The sequence below is a fragment of the Dendrobium catenatum genome, unplaced genomic scaffold, assembly GCF_001605985.2.
Source record: "Dendrobium catenatum unplaced genomic scaffold, ASM160598v2 fragScaff_scaffold_1226, whole genome shotgun sequence".
NCBI classification, from domain to species: domain Eukaryota; kingdom Viridiplantae; phylum Streptophyta; class Magnoliopsida; order Asparagales; family Orchidaceae; genus Dendrobium; species Dendrobium catenatum.
In genome coordinates this window covers 205,007-220,896 of record NW_021319688.1, presented here as the reverse complement: position 1 = coordinate 220,896, position 15,890 = coordinate 205,007, and the positions used below count along the sequence as shown (strand labels likewise).

At 32.4% G+C, this 15,890-nt stretch overlaps 4 protein-coding genes across 6 annotated transcripts in view; 1 reads left to right on the top strand and 3 right to left on the bottom strand.

Annotated features, from left to right (window-relative positions):
• Positions 1-3,071: 3,071 nt before the first annotated feature.
• Positions 3,072-3,662, bottom strand: LOC110112397. The gene has a single exon (XM_020844610.2). The coding sequence runs from the start codon at positions 3,564-3,566 to the stop codon at positions 3,165-3,167; it is 402 nt and encodes a 133-aa protein (XP_020700269.1). The 5' UTR covers positions 3,567-3,662; the 3' UTR covers positions 3,072-3,164.
• Positions 3,663-7,685: 4,023 nt separating this feature from the next.
• LOC110112390 lies at positions 7,686-8,494 on the top strand. 2 transcript variants are annotated; one of them, XM_028699269.1, is made up of 2 exons: positions 7,686-7,991; positions 8,095-8,494. In XM_028699269.1, the coding sequence occupies exons 1-2, from the start codon at positions 7,741-7,743 to the stop codon at positions 8,282-8,284; spliced, it is 441 nt and encodes a 146-aa protein (XP_028555102.1). In that variant the 5' UTR covers positions 7,686-7,740; the 3' UTR covers positions 8,285-8,494. The 2 variants fall into 2 exon arrangements, with proteins under 2 accessions (XP_028555102.1, XP_020700260.1); XM_020844601.2 differs by having other exon boundaries at positions 7,688-7,991; positions 8,104-8,494.
• An 88-nt stretch (positions 8,495-8,582) lies between these two features.
• On the bottom strand, positions 8,583-14,598 carry LOC110112389 (probable F-actin-capping protein subunit beta). The gene is made up of 8 exons (XM_020844597.2): positions 14,377-14,598; positions 12,988-13,058; positions 12,760-12,873; positions 10,303-10,385; positions 10,101-10,174; positions 9,907-10,026; positions 8,932-9,027; positions 8,583-8,787 (listed from the first exon to the last, which is right to left on the bottom strand). The coding sequence occupies exons 1-8, from the start codon at positions 14,503-14,505 to the stop codon at positions 8,707-8,709; spliced, it is 768 nt and encodes a 255-aa protein (XP_020700256.1). The 5' UTR covers positions 14,506-14,598; the 3' UTR covers positions 8,583-8,706.
• The window catches only part of LOC110112386 (tRNA pseudouridine(38/39) synthase), a 69,424-nt gene continuing 67,911 nt past the window's right edge, over positions 14,378-15,890 (bottom strand). The window contains exon 17 of one of the 2 annotated variants that reach the window (XM_028699264.1): positions 14,378-14,511. The gene's annotated coding sequence lies outside the window, so the exon portion shown is untranslated. The remainder of the gene's footprint in view (positions 14,512-15,890) is intronic. The other variant, XM_028699263.1, reaches the window with a different exon arrangement.

The window sequence follows — 15,890 nt, the reverse complement described above, 5'->3', positions numbered from 1 at the left end:
CACCATCTCCAGAATGCTGAATAGATTTAACCTTGTTGTTTGGTGATGTCTGCTTGTGGAGTTTGGACACATACTTTTTATACTCCCTATTGAGAAAATCAAGTTCTATTGTTAGGAGTTAACTGTCCCTCTATGAATTATTGATTTCTATAATACCCCTCATAAAAAATCAAATGTCCAATGAATAAAGGAGAATTGTTGTATCACTTATTACATAGTGGATTTTCAACTTGGCCAGGTCTCATGGTCTTCTACAGTGAAGAAATGATAATTCATGTATTATTTACGATATAGTGAATTTTTCAACTGGATCAGATCCCATGATTTTTTTCCATTCCTATTTTATACATAAACTTTTTTATATCTTATTACTTTTATATGTGAGTGTTGATTTTTTATACAATGCTAAGACATAAAACATACTCCACCGACTTAAATTTTTAGCGCGTAATAATAATATTCATCAATATAATGAAATCAACCAAAACAACCCATATCCATACTAGATAAATTGGCACAATATATCCTCGTGGGCCTATATATAGAGTTCATAAGTCTAAATTCATAAATAAAACTATGCAACCATACACCATATGATGTAACATCAAAATAAAACATAAAATCAAATACAATAAAAAAAAAGTAGCAGTTCAAGCCTTCTTAACACTCCTCCAAGACACATCTCCCACTAAAAACATAAATATATATTTGAAACTTATTTTTGAGAATCAACATAATGTGCTCCCACTGTTCGTACGAGTGGACCAAACTGAGCTCCACATAATCCTGAGGTCAGCTATAGCCTATACAATGATAATTAAATATGCAAATTGCTGGATTTACGTACAAAGTATAGTTACAAAATAATTAATTGCATGCATTTCGCGACTCCGTCACATTGCTCGTTTATGTCATCACAAAAAATTTTTTTTTTAGTTGGTCAAAACCTGACATTTTCTTATTAATTCACTAATACAAATGAAAAAATAAACTGTACGTGTACTTGGTTGATTATTATGCTTAATTTCATTCAATTAAAGTAGTTAATTTATTTTTAAAACAGATCAAAACCTATCATGCATGATTTGATGATTAATTTATTAGATAATCTCAGATCGATCCTTCTCTCCGAATCTGCATGTAAGAAAAATAAAAATCAGTTAATTTTTAAGTTAAGATAGAGAAGGCCGTATATATTTTTCATTCCGAATGCGAATTATGGAATAATTTGCAACAAAAGATTATTAATGGACATAGTCAAAATATGGAAGCCATTATTTATAACCAAGTTGAAGTCTAATTAGCTCTTCTACTGGTACTGGAGATTGCTCCTTTATTTTAAGCAAGCTTAAGGCTTCATTTGATTATAAATTTTTTACTATAAATCAGTTTTAACAATCTTTAAAAAAATCATCCCAAACGAAGTCTAAAATAATGTTCATGCAAGTAAAATTTAAAAATGCAAAATCAATATTTTGTCTCTATTTTTTATTTAAAATTTGACTTTCTTGTCTTCTTAATAAAGAATTTAGCAAGGTTCTAGTTTCGTTTGGAACAACTTTTATATTATGTTTTAAAGTAATTTTCTTTTTCTTAAAAAATTTGTACTAAAAAGTCATTTTAAAAAACAATAAGAAAAATGTCTCAAATGAAAAATGGACAACAAAAGGTACTATAAGATATTTATTTATTTATTTTTTATTAGTAAAGTAAAAAAGAAATTACTCATAATTTCAATCATATAAAATAAAAAATATCCTTTAAAAATACAACCCATATGAAGCCACTGATCGTTCTAATCCGATTTGATTGACCTGTGAGATCAACCTCTAATTTATTTAACTCCAACTCAATATAAATATTTTAATTATGAGTAATAATTTATGTTTCTTGTCTTCTATAAAGCAAACTTTTCATCTCATCTTACGCATTATGTGCGTTATTAGTAAATCTAATGATAATATATAATATCGCATCAAAGTAAAACGAACAATACAAGGAGTGGCACCATCGACCCACATTTTGACCGGCTCAAGCCGGCAAGTTGTCGTAACTGGCCGGCTCAGGCCGGCCGGGCTTTAACATATTGACAGAGCCAAATCGCCACTCCTTGTATTGTTCGTTTTACTTTGATGTGATATTATATAATGATCATTAGATTTACTAATAATGCGTAAGATGAGATGAAAAGTTTGCTTTATAGAAGACAAGAAACATAAATTATTACTCATACATATCACTTAATACTATGCTATTTACATATTTAACATCTAAAACTTTAATATTACATGAATACCACCCTATATTATTTTAATATCAAATATACCACTTACATTTCTTTCCTACCACCCATATATTTCATTTCTACCACTCATATTTGATATGAAAATGAACTATGAATGACATGTATGTAATATTAAAGTTTTAGATGTTAAATATGTAAATAGCATAGTATTAAGTGATATGTATGAGTAATAATTTATGTTTCTTGTCTTCTATAAAGCAAACTTTTCATCTCATCTTACGCATTATTAGTAAATCTAATGATCATTATATAATATCACATCAAAGTAAAACGAACAATACAAGGAGTGGCACCATATATCGACCCTCATTTTGACCGGCTCAAGCCGGCAAGTTGTCGTAACTGGCCGGCTCAGGCCGGCCGGGCTTTAACATATTGACAGAGCCAAATCAATAATAATTATTATTATTTTGGGGTCAACTTTATAAGAAAATTGATCCTCCGTAAACAGCGCTTTTGAAAGCAATGTCTCTGAATTTGATTTAATGACTCAAATGTCAAAAAAAAAAAAAAAAAAAATTGTAGGTATTTGCTTTCATGAAGCATACGAATATTTAAATGCAAAAAGAAATTAAAAATCACAGACAAATGAATTGAAGTGATTATTTTTATGAATGATAATTGCTTAATAATAAATTATGAAATGTTTGACTTGATTCGAACTTATTATTGTAATATAGAGAAACCAATTGGTATCGGTTGATTTTGCTTTGAGAAGAATTCAATACATTAATTGATTGATTAATCATATAAACCTCAGCATAAATTTAATGAATAGAAATCAAAGATTATTAAATTTAACATGATCAATTGAGTTTTGGACATATTTGTAGAAATCGGAAAACGAACGACAAACAGATCAAAAATCCTGAGAGTAGAACTCAATGATCTCTCTGAGATTGAGCCGAAACAGAGGAGAAGAAGGAGAATCAGATGAGAAATCGTTATAGAAAGACCATAGCATGTGCTCGAAGAAAATGGCGTCCACGTCGACGAATATGGCGTCTCCATCGCCGACTCGTCGTCCCTTCTTCTCTCTGCTCGTTACAATCTCCATCAGCTCTCTGAAAGGCTCCCTTTGCAGCACGAACGGATCGACCAAGAACTCCCTCTTCTCCCTTCTCCCCGCCACCACCCGCACCGCGGCCGCTTCAGTAGCCGGGAAATCGCCGTCGTCCGACCCGGACGACGTGAGGTGGCGGTACCCGCGGGAAGATGGTCGCCGGAGGAAAACGCAGCAGCCGATCTCGCCGGCGGCCATGAGATCGGATCGAGGAGGCCGGGAAAATGGGTAAGGTATGTTGGTGATTTGTAGGGTTTGGGAATTGGGGGTTGAAAGAGGAGGAAGAAGGTACAAATGGATCGTATTGGAATGAGTAAGGAAAAGTGGGAGCACTTATTCAATTTGAGGCCAGCTGCTCTACCTCCAGCTGGTGAAGTATATGCTTCACCACGGATTTTGTGTTCAGCGTTTTTTTTTTTTTTTGTTCAGCGTTTTTTTTTTTTTTCTTTTATAGTTAAAAACTTTAATTTGGTATACTGTAAAAAATGTTTTGTTTTTTTAATTTCGTATAAAATCCATTTTTTTTTCTTTATAAATCAAACCAATTGAGTTATAGTAAATTTTTTGGGAAAATCTAAGTTAAAATTAGAAATTGTTTGTGGTCAGAATATTTTGATCATATTAATTAGAAAATATACTATTTAGTAAATGATACAAGAATCCTCCTTTCTTTACTGTTGAAAAAAAAGAGGGATTAAACAAATGTTTGAATTTTTTTGAGAGAAATTATACAAATCAAGTGTCTACAGAGAGATAGTTAATACCCAACAATAGAGTCTGATTTCTCCAATATAGAATATAAAAAGCATGTATCCTTAGATAAACAGCTACACCCAACAGCATGATTAAATCTTCTTAGTATTTTGAAGATGTTGGCTATTTATGATACTAGTCGTTAGTGACGATGATGATAATTAGTGACAATAGCTAATGATGGTTATCAGCAATATTGGCTGGAAAATATTAGAGAGGTTTATCTATTCTTCCTCCCCCTCATATGAATAATGAAACTTTATTTATAGGGTTTTTTATATGGACATTTTGGTAATTCTAATTAGAATACAAAACATTCTATTCAACAGCCCATATTGTACCTCTTGGTGATCATGAAACATTTGTTTAACATTTAAGCGCCTTAATGATGCCAGAATTAAATGATCTTATAAAGGCTTGTTGGATTTGTAACATCGAGCTGCTCGATTTAACTATAATTTTGTTTAATTTGGAGATCATTTGGTCATTCAATTAATGTTTGAAGTTTTTAATTATGTTTCAAGTATTCGATTTGGGCTCCTTTAGGTTCAGATTATACCACGTTTGATATTGTTGGATTTTTCTCATTAAGGCGTTCAAATTGACTATAAATTTGCATAAATTGGAGCTTATATAATTTTGAATTAAATTCCAAAATTTTGCCTTGAGATTCATTAAATCATGCGGATGTTTGTGTGTATCAATAACTAATGAAAATTACATAATTTGCAGTCCAATCTTCAAAAAGTTTATAAAAGTTCTAATTATTTGTTTTTATCTTGTTTTATATAGAAGGATAAAGTTAAACATCGAACAAATTTCTAGTACGCATAAATAATGATAATAATAGTAACTTTTCATTTTTGTTGCATTCCCAAAAATAGTTTAAATACTTCAGAAAAAAAAACAGCATTTCATGTAGTTTTTTAATTTCCCAACCAATAATATCTATTTCAGGTACAAATTTTGAAAATTTAATTTATTTCTTAAACTTTAACAATAAATAATTTAAACTATGATTATTATTTTTTTTAATTTATTAATATTTTATATGAGTAATCATTGGGGTTTTCATTTTTTCTAACAAACAATTATGAAAAGTAATAAAAATAAATAATAAAAAAAGAATAATTGAGCTGGTGCTTAGTGCCCACAAGCTCAGCCAAGACGTGCGACGCTGACGAGTCGCATAAAACGGATATAGGCTATTGGGCCGCGTAAATTATTAATCCATGTGGGCCTTTTTAGATAAATTGCCAAACAAATTTTTGATAAAAAAATGATTTGTTCTACAGAGATGGCGCGTTGCTCGACAGATGGACGTCATGGATAAAGTGATGCCCAAATGCGATACGTACTTATTTATTTTAGATTATTATTATACTTTAGTTTAGATGATGATTTTATTTTTGACGTTAAAACCGATTGTTAATGTTGAATTCAGAATTATTTTAGTCAATAATATATCAAAATATAACATATTTATGTAATAAATTTAAATAAAATAAATTAGTAAATGATTATATTAAAAAATTATTTACACCAAAGATAATAAAATGTAAAAGAATTTTAATATTTTAAGGAAAGACATTCTGATATGCCACATAATAAGAACCCCATTTGGAGAAGCTTTCGGAGCAAAGCCTTACATGGGGCCCTGGTTCGGTACCCATTAGGTAGCCACTCTCTATGCATGATGACTTTTGGGATGTCGTACATACTTATATCGACCCATTTTTCATGATTTTTGAACGTAGTCCGTCATGGATTGATGGCCATGAGGCTTATTACCATTTGTTTTAACTGTAAACTTTCAAGTATTATGTCAGAATTTATCATGGTCGCAACACAGTTTAGAGTTGTGCACTGAATAGTGAGAACTGCGATAATATGTTGATTAACATGAATGTAAATATAAGTATCTAATGCAGGTCTTTATATATATTGTAACTCTGCCAAACTTCTATTTAGCTTTTGTTTTATCTCCGAAACAACAAACCAAAAGAGTTGGGTAGGCTTTTTAATTTAATTAATTGATCCTGCGTGTGGGGCTCATTTATTTTAATTTTTTTATTATTATTGAGAAAGAGAAAGTCATGCATGCTATGCCTATGCCGACCTCTTCTCCTTTTTATTGAGACGACTAATGCTGTTCGCCGACATATTCTTGAAATATTCAATATTGTTTGATTTGTCAAAATTTCTCGCGAGAGGAAGCTATTCCTAACATAATAGCAATAATCTGATTACGTTGATTTTTTTTTTTTGGTTAAAATTGTAAAAATGGGAGGTCATTTAATCTCAAAATTTGTTTTTGAAAAAAATCAGTATTTTGAGAATTAAATTACTTCATGTGAAAAAATAAAATTTATAAGTTTTTTAAATAGAATTTTGAGTTAATTAAAATAAAACTCACACTCATCACATATGAAACCTTCAAATTCAAACTTTTTTAACTCACAGTCGACACTTTCAACTAATAAATCAAGATGATGACATAATCCAACTTGATGTGTTAGATTGAAGCTTTTGTTACTAGCTAAGAGATATAGAGTTTAAGTTGTAAATGTATTTAAAAAAAATAAAGATGAGCTGTCTAAGTTACAAAAGAGCAGCTGGATGAAAATTTGACTGTGGGACCCACACCTAGCTCAAAACTTAATAATAATAATAATAATATCATTTGAAAAAAAAAAAAACGGTGACACACCTATACTAATGGCAGAGGGCATTATCATTTTTTTTTTTTTTGGCGGAAATCATTATCAGAATTTAATATTTAACTTACATATTCACCCGGCGCTCATCTTAAAAAATATATATATTTTTATCTATATTACTATTATAAGCTAAGCTTTTAAAATTTAATATATTAAAATTTTATAAATTAAAATTCAATGAATATCAATAGTCTTAACTCCCACAATTGCTAATTTTATTGTTATGAATTTTTTTTTTCGAAAAAAGGTATTCCTATTTTTTAGATTTTTTCTTCAATTAAATTTTTTTATAAAATTAACTTTCTTCTAAAACAAACTTTCATCATCCGATATACATTGGAAGAAAATACTTATTACTTATAAAATACTTAATTATGAATAAGAGTATATTCTACAAACTTAGAGAACAAAATATCATGAAATAAAGTATGCTAGAAAATAATTAAATTATAGGATTAATAAATTTATTTTTCAATTTTAATAAATATATAGATTAAAATTATATGAACATCTTATTACAAATTATTATCTTTAATGTACAATAAATTTATATTTAATCTTCTTTTTTAATCTGCAAATATCTTAATTAAATCTATTTAAATATATTTAAATTAGATTTAATTTTTAAACCTATTTGATACATTTTAACTATTAGGTAAAAAAATAATTATCATATATCTAATTTAAAATAGTACAAAAACAAATTAAATTTAATAATTAAAATATACCATAGCGCTTAGATACCGCAGCGAACTCCTTGGCAATACACACGTGTGTGCAACGTGGTGCATGATTCGAGCCACGTAAGTAGCCGCTTACCTCATCCCATTAAAGCCATTAATCACTGCAACTGCTACTTCATCGTCTTCTTATTGCTCGATCATTACTTGGAAGAAAGCATGGAAATGGAAACCTCTACTTCTACCAGTTCGCCGTCCCAACTCCTACTGCTCGTCCTCCTCTTCCTTCTGCTCTCTCCTTCACCTTCTCAGGCGGGAGATTCAAAATTAAATGAAAACAAGGAGAATACGCAAACCCTAAATGCAGTAGAGAGAGGCATCGGGATCACCGGCTTCAACAGCCATTGGGAAGCCCTAAGCTCCTGGGCCAAACTCGCATGGATGAACCTCCGCCCACCTGATTCTTCAGGGTGAGCTTTCCTGTTCTCTTTCCAATCTATTAATATAATCTAATTTCTTCATCTATATATCGTTCGATTTAAGTGCGTATGTTTGATTTATCTTGTTTTTGAGATGGCGAAGGTCGGGAACAGGGGAGAAGATGAAGGTGGCGTCAAAGAAGAGCTTTGAGACGAGCAAAGACACGGTGGAGAAGTCGGCGGCGGCGGCGGCCAAGGCGGCGGAGAAGGCGGTGGGGATGACGAAGGAGAAGATAAAGAAGGTTGTTTTCAACTCTAAGGGAGACCAGGATGCAGAGCTCTGAATCGATTTCAAGGATACATTAAATTATGGTTTTAAGTGAGGCAGTTTTCTTCGATTAATACATAATAGATATATCCACTTGTGCTTTTGCTAAAAAAATCATCCCAAACTAAGAGCTTTAGTCTGTTTTTTGGATTGATGTTAGATGGATTTCTCTTTATTTTTAAAGGAGCTGATGCTATTTCCTTAAGAACATTTAAATTATGGATTATTTCTATTTGACTAAAATTTTCTTGATGATTTTTAAAAAATTGTTTGACTGACTAAAAGCATTGTGTGAATTAAAAACTCAAATTTTCTCATAAAAAATTCCACAATTGAAACTACATATTTCTACTTAGGACATCCATATATTTGTATCAATAGAATTGAAGAAAAATTTTGACACTGCAGTAATAAAGAGTATGGATAATTCCATGTCATTTACTCTGGTAATTTCATTTGAATGCCTTCAGGTGGTGGCCTCAAAGTGCATACCATTTCTCTCGTCTTCCCAAAATATACCTGCCAATGTATCAGAACTCTTTCTATGAGAAAAAGCAAATCAGTTGGAGTCAAACAACCTTCTGAACAGATAAATTTTGAGTCAGAAAATCTAATCAAAATCAGATTAGAATGAACGTTATAATCGTTAAATTTATTGATTACCTGATCCAGTGAATTCCTGAGCTTACCCTCCATCTCCTCAATCATCTTTCCCATATTACAAATGTGACCATCTGCGACTGCTAAGTCACAGTTCATCTACGAAAGAGAATACAGGATGAGAATGGTGTAAAAGAAAATGTTTTAGTCATGCAGAAGATGCAACCACCTATAGAAATTACTCTATTGTCTTCATTAAATATTAATCTATGAGCAATATGAAATACTCATGTAGCCCAGTAAAACAATATTGAAGGAGCTTGAACTGCTATTTTGCTAGGCAGTTCATTATCAAATAAAGCATTTAGTTTTCTCTAGCATTCTCTCATTTAGTTTTAATCTTTTTTTTTTTCCTGCTTTTTAAAGCAGCTTTCGAGTATAAAATTTTAATTTTTATACTAAAAAAATGCTTTATGAAGCAGAAAGAAAGCCGTCCCAATCAAAACCTTAGTCGACCGCCCTTCTTTCCTAGCCCTGAAGGCCTTCTCGCTATCCCTTTAATTACCTCTATCCACCCTCTCCTTGATGCCTTATGCATTCAATTTTTTAATCTTGTTAATCTTCTCTTCACCTCGGGAGAAATTCTTCCTCTGAATCGGATTCTTCTCTTCTCTGCTAAAATTATTTGATAGCTCAAATTAACCGGCCATGTTCTATAGATTAACATGGATTATCGAAAAACAATTTCATAGGCTTTCTAATCAGGCAAAGAAAATGCAGCTAATAATATACAGTAAGGCTGCACTCATCAGACTTAAGGTTCATTTGGGACAGCTTTCTTACCGTTTTTTAAAGCAGCTTCAGCTTTCTTACCGTTTTTTAAAGCAGCTTTTTAGTACAAAAATCAAAACACTTATTTAATGCCTCAAAACATGAACACCAAAATGTTGTTATCAGACGGCTTAGGGGGCACAAGATTATCAAAAGGAAATCAATAAATGATACTAAAAGCTAGTTAGGAAATTTGAAGAAAATTACTTGTCTTCTGATAGATCCAGCCAAGTTAAAAGTGCCAGATGGTTTGCCTTCTGTAGTCAATGAAAGCATAACTGTGCTTGTCAAGCAGTAATGAGCTTTTCCGTCTTCCTCAGCTCCCACCTGATCAAACAGTTTATAAATTACAGATTGATGCTTGAGGTTAGTCTAAGAATAAAAAATGTTTCTTTCTCTACCTCGATAACATGGATTGCGTCCCAAGTCCCCTCATGCAAATACCCTCTTCTTCCATCCCCACTCTTTGAACCATCTTTTTGTGAGAGGTTAAATAAAAAGGAAACACTTGTTAATAGAAATTTAATAATAATAATAATAATAAGTCAAATTCTCATTTAAATTTAATAATAATAATAATAAATCTTCAGAAAAGAAGCATACCTTTCTTGATTAAGAAACAAGCCGCGAAACCTTGTCCATCATCTTCCCACATATATACAGAGGAAATACCACCTTCATAGTACCTAACAGAGCATTTGATATAGGAGTAGCTATTAATTTCCCAGAAGTAAGCAGTACACATTCAAGCGGAACATTGAGAAAAAACGGCTTTAAATTACAAATAATCACTGTGGTAACAAAGGTAGTTTCATGGTAATACACATTTTTAAAAACACCATATTTAGGTCTCTATTACCTTTTTGTCCTTCTCTTATGTCCTTCAGATTAATTTACGGTTTGGTTTTCAAATTAGGCATCCTAGTTTTAACTGTGATTAAATAACCATCCAGTGAAAACTGGATGTTCTAAATGACGAAAACACCCCAACCTTGTACAAAAGTTGCTTCCTCTATTTCTACAGTAAACATGCAAGCTCCTCATTTTATTTCATCACATTTCCCTTCCCTTTCTTAGCTAGAGAACAATGGATCAAGTAATGATAATAACAACAGTACTGCAAGCATATGGGATCTTTTTGCTTTACCATCCAAGCACAAGCTCTGCAAATGCAACATATAGTCAAAACTGAAAAATCCAGAATCCGTCCACAAACAGAGTTTGTGCAGCGAAAGTAGTGGTGGCCATCTCCTATGCTAATCTAAAACTCCTTCATTATGAACTTATTACAAGTGAAGCCCTCCGTTCTGCCATCCAGAGTATAAATGCAGCAGCACCTGAAGAAGTTAAAGTCTGTTTCGCAGCACTAAGTTTCGTCACTATCTGGTTTGCTTGACCATATAAGTTTGTTTCCCTACTATACAGAAAATAAAATGCCACTTAACACATTTGCATGTACTTGTTGTAAAGCTGGTGCAATCTAGGTTCTAAAACAAGTAGGAGAACACTAGGAATGTAATTGACAACGCTCCCTTTCGATATAATATAAACATACACAAATATTGAAAACTAAATAGGAAATGAAATTTAGAAAATTGATAACAAGGCACACAAAATAATCAAATAATTAAATTAAAATACCCTCAGAATAACCTTGTAAGGTCATCTCACATGCAAATCACGAAAATAGAGAATGATGCTCAGAGGAAAAATCAAACCAGTGGTTTGCCACAGAAATTTTGATCCACCTCAAGTCGGCGTTCCTCCGGCAAATATTAACAAATGGGGCATAACAACATCTTACACTCATAATATTTGGAGAAGAAAGATACAGGTGAAAGAGAAATCGTGGAGAGAAGAAATAGATACAAGACCGAGAAGAAGAAATAGCTATAGGAAGAAGATAGCTCTCAAGCAAGGAAGGAACCCTCAGGTTTGAATTTGTTTTCACCCACAACAACCTCTTCCAGCATCAAATTAGCCATATTATATAGGAGAAGGTCATAATTGCCCACTTAAATGTGCCACCCAAATAGACAATAGAAGCCAATCAAGACAACCACTTAATGAGACAATAAAACACTAGCCTAGGAATCAGCAAGGAGCGGAGTTGAACGGCCGGCAACAGGAAAACTAAAGCCCAGCTTGGAAAACCAAGGGCTAGCAAGGAAACCCTATAGCATGAAGAAATGCCCTTAGGTTAGCGAAACTCTTTTTTTTTTTTTTTACTGTACTAACACATGTTCGTAGGTTAGCGAAACTCTATAGCAAGAAGAAATGCCAAAAGTAGGGTTTCTTATTACAAGGATTGCTTGATGTAGGATGATAAAGTTAATTATTTCCTAATGAAACTAATATAATGCATAATATGAGTACATGCAAAGCAAAATTAGAGATCATAGATTACATAAAATTATTTAGCCACTTGCTTAATTTAAATATAAATACGTAAAATATAATTATAAGCTAACTAATAATAAAATGATTGAAATAATTCAAGAAATTGATCGAGGAATTGAAAACACATAATTAATTTCTACAAATTACATCAATTTTTTATCAAAATAAAGAACAAGTTAATATCAAATTGTATAAATAAATATAAAAAGTAATGAAATTACCAAAGCAAAAGAAAATAGTCTCACGCGCGAATTAGGAGACAACTTCTCCTGAAGTTAGTTAGCCACACTTGTGCCGCACTCAAAATAATCACAATTTCAACTTGCACTCACAATATTAAAATTGGTAAGAAAATTTTTCTTCAAGCAAAATGTTATCAAATTACATACCTCAAAATAACTATTTATAGGCTCTTCGTAACATAAGATGTTAGGTAAGATTGGCGTAGTATAATTTTAATCGAAGTTTAAATAAATAAATCTAGCCTCAATTTGAGGCTCCTAAAATCCTTATCGATAATTGAATACATCTTAAACCCAAAAGAAATAAAATTTTTAAATAAGTCATATCATTGTTTGCTCTAACTTTTCAATTAAAATGAATTTTTTTATTAGCATATATCATTGCGAAATCAATGATGAGGAGAGTAAAGGACCTCACTGGTCACGGTAAATAGCAAAAACATCATTTGCTTCACATTCTAGCTTCCTCATCTCAGCGGATGGGAGAGATCCATCTTCTAAAGGTGGATAATACTCGTTCGACCAAGGTGATCTGCATATTAAGGAGCATAAAACCAACAATTTCATATATAACTCTGGCATCACAGAACTTAAATAAAGGGAAATGTTTCCGATAGCAATATGTGAGTTTTTGAATTCGAAGTACCTATATGAATCTGCATCTCTATTATATTCACAAAGTATGAACTCCTTTTCACACTTTGCATCCATGAGGACCTGAAATTGATTGAAATATTAGTTCAAACCTTTTAGTTAGTATGAACGTAAAAAGACAACAAAAAGGCCCCTTTTTCTTTATGTACACAGTTACAATCTTAGATTGTAAACTCAACTGCTAGATATAAATGCAAGTCTAAGCATCAAATCTACAATTCTAAGTTAAAAAAAAAACTATTCAGGCATTCTGTAGAATTCTTTCAAAGAATAAGCATCGGTGCTCAAATTGAAATGGGAAAAAGTATAAAATGAATGGATCTTATTAAATATGCCAAATTCCATAAAAGTATAGTAGAGAAAAGTGCCATTATGACATATTGATCCAAAATTATAATAAGTTAGGCGGGTTAGTAATTACATTATTGCAATAGGAAGTATGAGTTGTCTTAGGCTTAATATGAAGTTCAGTGAGTGTTTGTAAATCTTTTTTTTGACCTAATCTTAGTATGAGTTAAGTTTTTGTCAATCTTTAAATACTCCTGTTTTGGAGCATTAGGGTATCCAGAAGAGATGAACTAATAACCTTTGCTCTGCAAATTCTCCTCTTTCCCCCTTCCAACCTTGCATTTTCTATAGTTATTGGCTTTCCCAAATCGCTGTTCATCTTTCTTTCTCCTGAGTTTATAATAATTGGTGCTCTGATTAAGATGCTTCATTTCATCTTGATACTCTATTACTCCCAAAGATAAGTATTTAAAGACCTACAAAGATTCATTTAGCTGCCTATTAAGAGAATAATACAACTCAAGCTACTTATCAAAATTATCTAACTATTAACCCACCGAACCTATTACAATTCCCTATTATATATATAGAGGAAAAAGTTGGAAAAATAAGCGTTCCTAATCCTAGAAGGGACCGAGGACCATTGGATTGGATAGGAGCCATAGCATTAGCAACCGAAGTATAAGGTTCAAAGAATTCCAACCTACTCAATGAATTACAGGAAATCAAAAAAATCTAACTACAACAATGAAAAACTGACGTAAATGTGTGATAAAGGAATATGCAACTGCTGCACTGATTGACATTTTATGATAAAATACTTGGAAAAGCCAAATACCCTAGCAGTTGAAGCCCATGGTAATTAAAAAAAAAAATCATTTCTCCAGCAAATAAGTTGATCTAATTGACGTTTTAGAATAAAATCCTTCAGTGATTCTCAAGAAGAAATAAACCTAGAGTCATAATTTCATGCACAACAGAGAGAACATAATCCAAATTTGATTTCCACCCGCAATCAGAAACACTTAACCAAAAACATAAACTCAATAGAATAAATAGATCAACAAAATTTTGGAAAGGGAAAGAACAAGACCTGAAGAGGCTGATCAACCTGGGAGAGAAGCTCGGAGGAGTGGGAGGGAAGAATGGCTAGCAAGGCTGAAAGCGCCGTCTCACCCTGGTTAGGCGAGATTCTCCTCATGAGATCCATCGCCGCCTCCATCCAGCCCTATCCAAATAACCAGAAATCTTTCTATTTAGCGAATCAGATAAAACAAGAAGAAGAAAATGAAAGCGAGGGAGATCCAGCGATAATCTTTGCTGTTTGCTGTAAAATAAGCTATATAGAAACGTCGTTTGAATTTTTTTTAATAATTATTATAGATTTTTTAAAAGATCTGATAATAAAATATTAAAATTATCACAGTTTAATTATAAAAACCATTTTTCATCATAAAAACAAATAATAATAAATTAAAAATACGACAACTATCTGAAAGACTAAACTATTCAAATATTATCTTAAAGATATTCGAATTTTACATCGCCATTTAGAAATAACCCCAATCCCCTACCTTATTAACGTTAATGCCATCATACTCTTTTATTAAGCCAATAATTGCTAATTGAGTTTTATTTTTTTATTTTTATTTTTTCAGTTGAGAGTCGTGGGCCTATTGTCTTGCAAATTGGAGTGCGAACGAAGAATTTTATGCGGCTTGATTTTGTCAGTGCTCATTAGGAGATAAGATATTTTTTTAGTTGTTTTGAAATTCCTTTTCTGATTAAAAATGAAATTGCTCAAATTGATTGAACGCCTCCATAAATTTTGCCGATATACTCTCTCGCAAATTTGGACTGAATAAATTTGATAACAAACTAATTTACTAGGCTATAGAATGCAATACAATTTATAATTATTTAATCATATATTATACTTGTTTCGTCCTGGAATATTCGCGGCGGTAGAGAAATATATGGTTTAACGTCTTAGCATTGTACGAAGATCCAGCACACAAGCAGATAAGAGAGGGGGTAAAACATTTATAAGAGACACTAGAGTTTTTACTTGGAAAACCTCTGAAAAGGGGGGAAAACCACGGGGCTTGGCCCAGTTTGAATGAATCCACTAGTATTTGCAGTCGATTACAAATGAGGCCCTTCCTTTGGAGAAGGCCTTGTATTGATGTAACAAATATACATCATATAGATTGCATTACATGGTATGAGTTACATATACATGTTTGTTTGGTCGGAAGGATCGTAGTCGGCAGGAGGACCGGCGTCAGAATAAGACGTTGTTGTTGATGGAGGTCGGACGGACCTAGTTGGCAGAAGACCTGGGTCAGAAAGACCGTTTTTGGTGATGGAGGTCGGAAGGACCCATACGTAGGCCGACGGAGGTCGGAAAGGACGTAGTCGGCAGTATTCTGGGAGAACGTGTGGATCAGGTCTGGTGGCCTGTCGAGCATCAAGGCCTCAAGTAAATAGTCCGGCGGAAGTCTGGGCCTCATGTTGATATTCTGGTGGAAGCACACGGCCTTTGATGATGATCTTGGCGAGACAAGGGCCTCTTGGCAAAGGTGGAGGGCTTTGCGAATGGTGAGG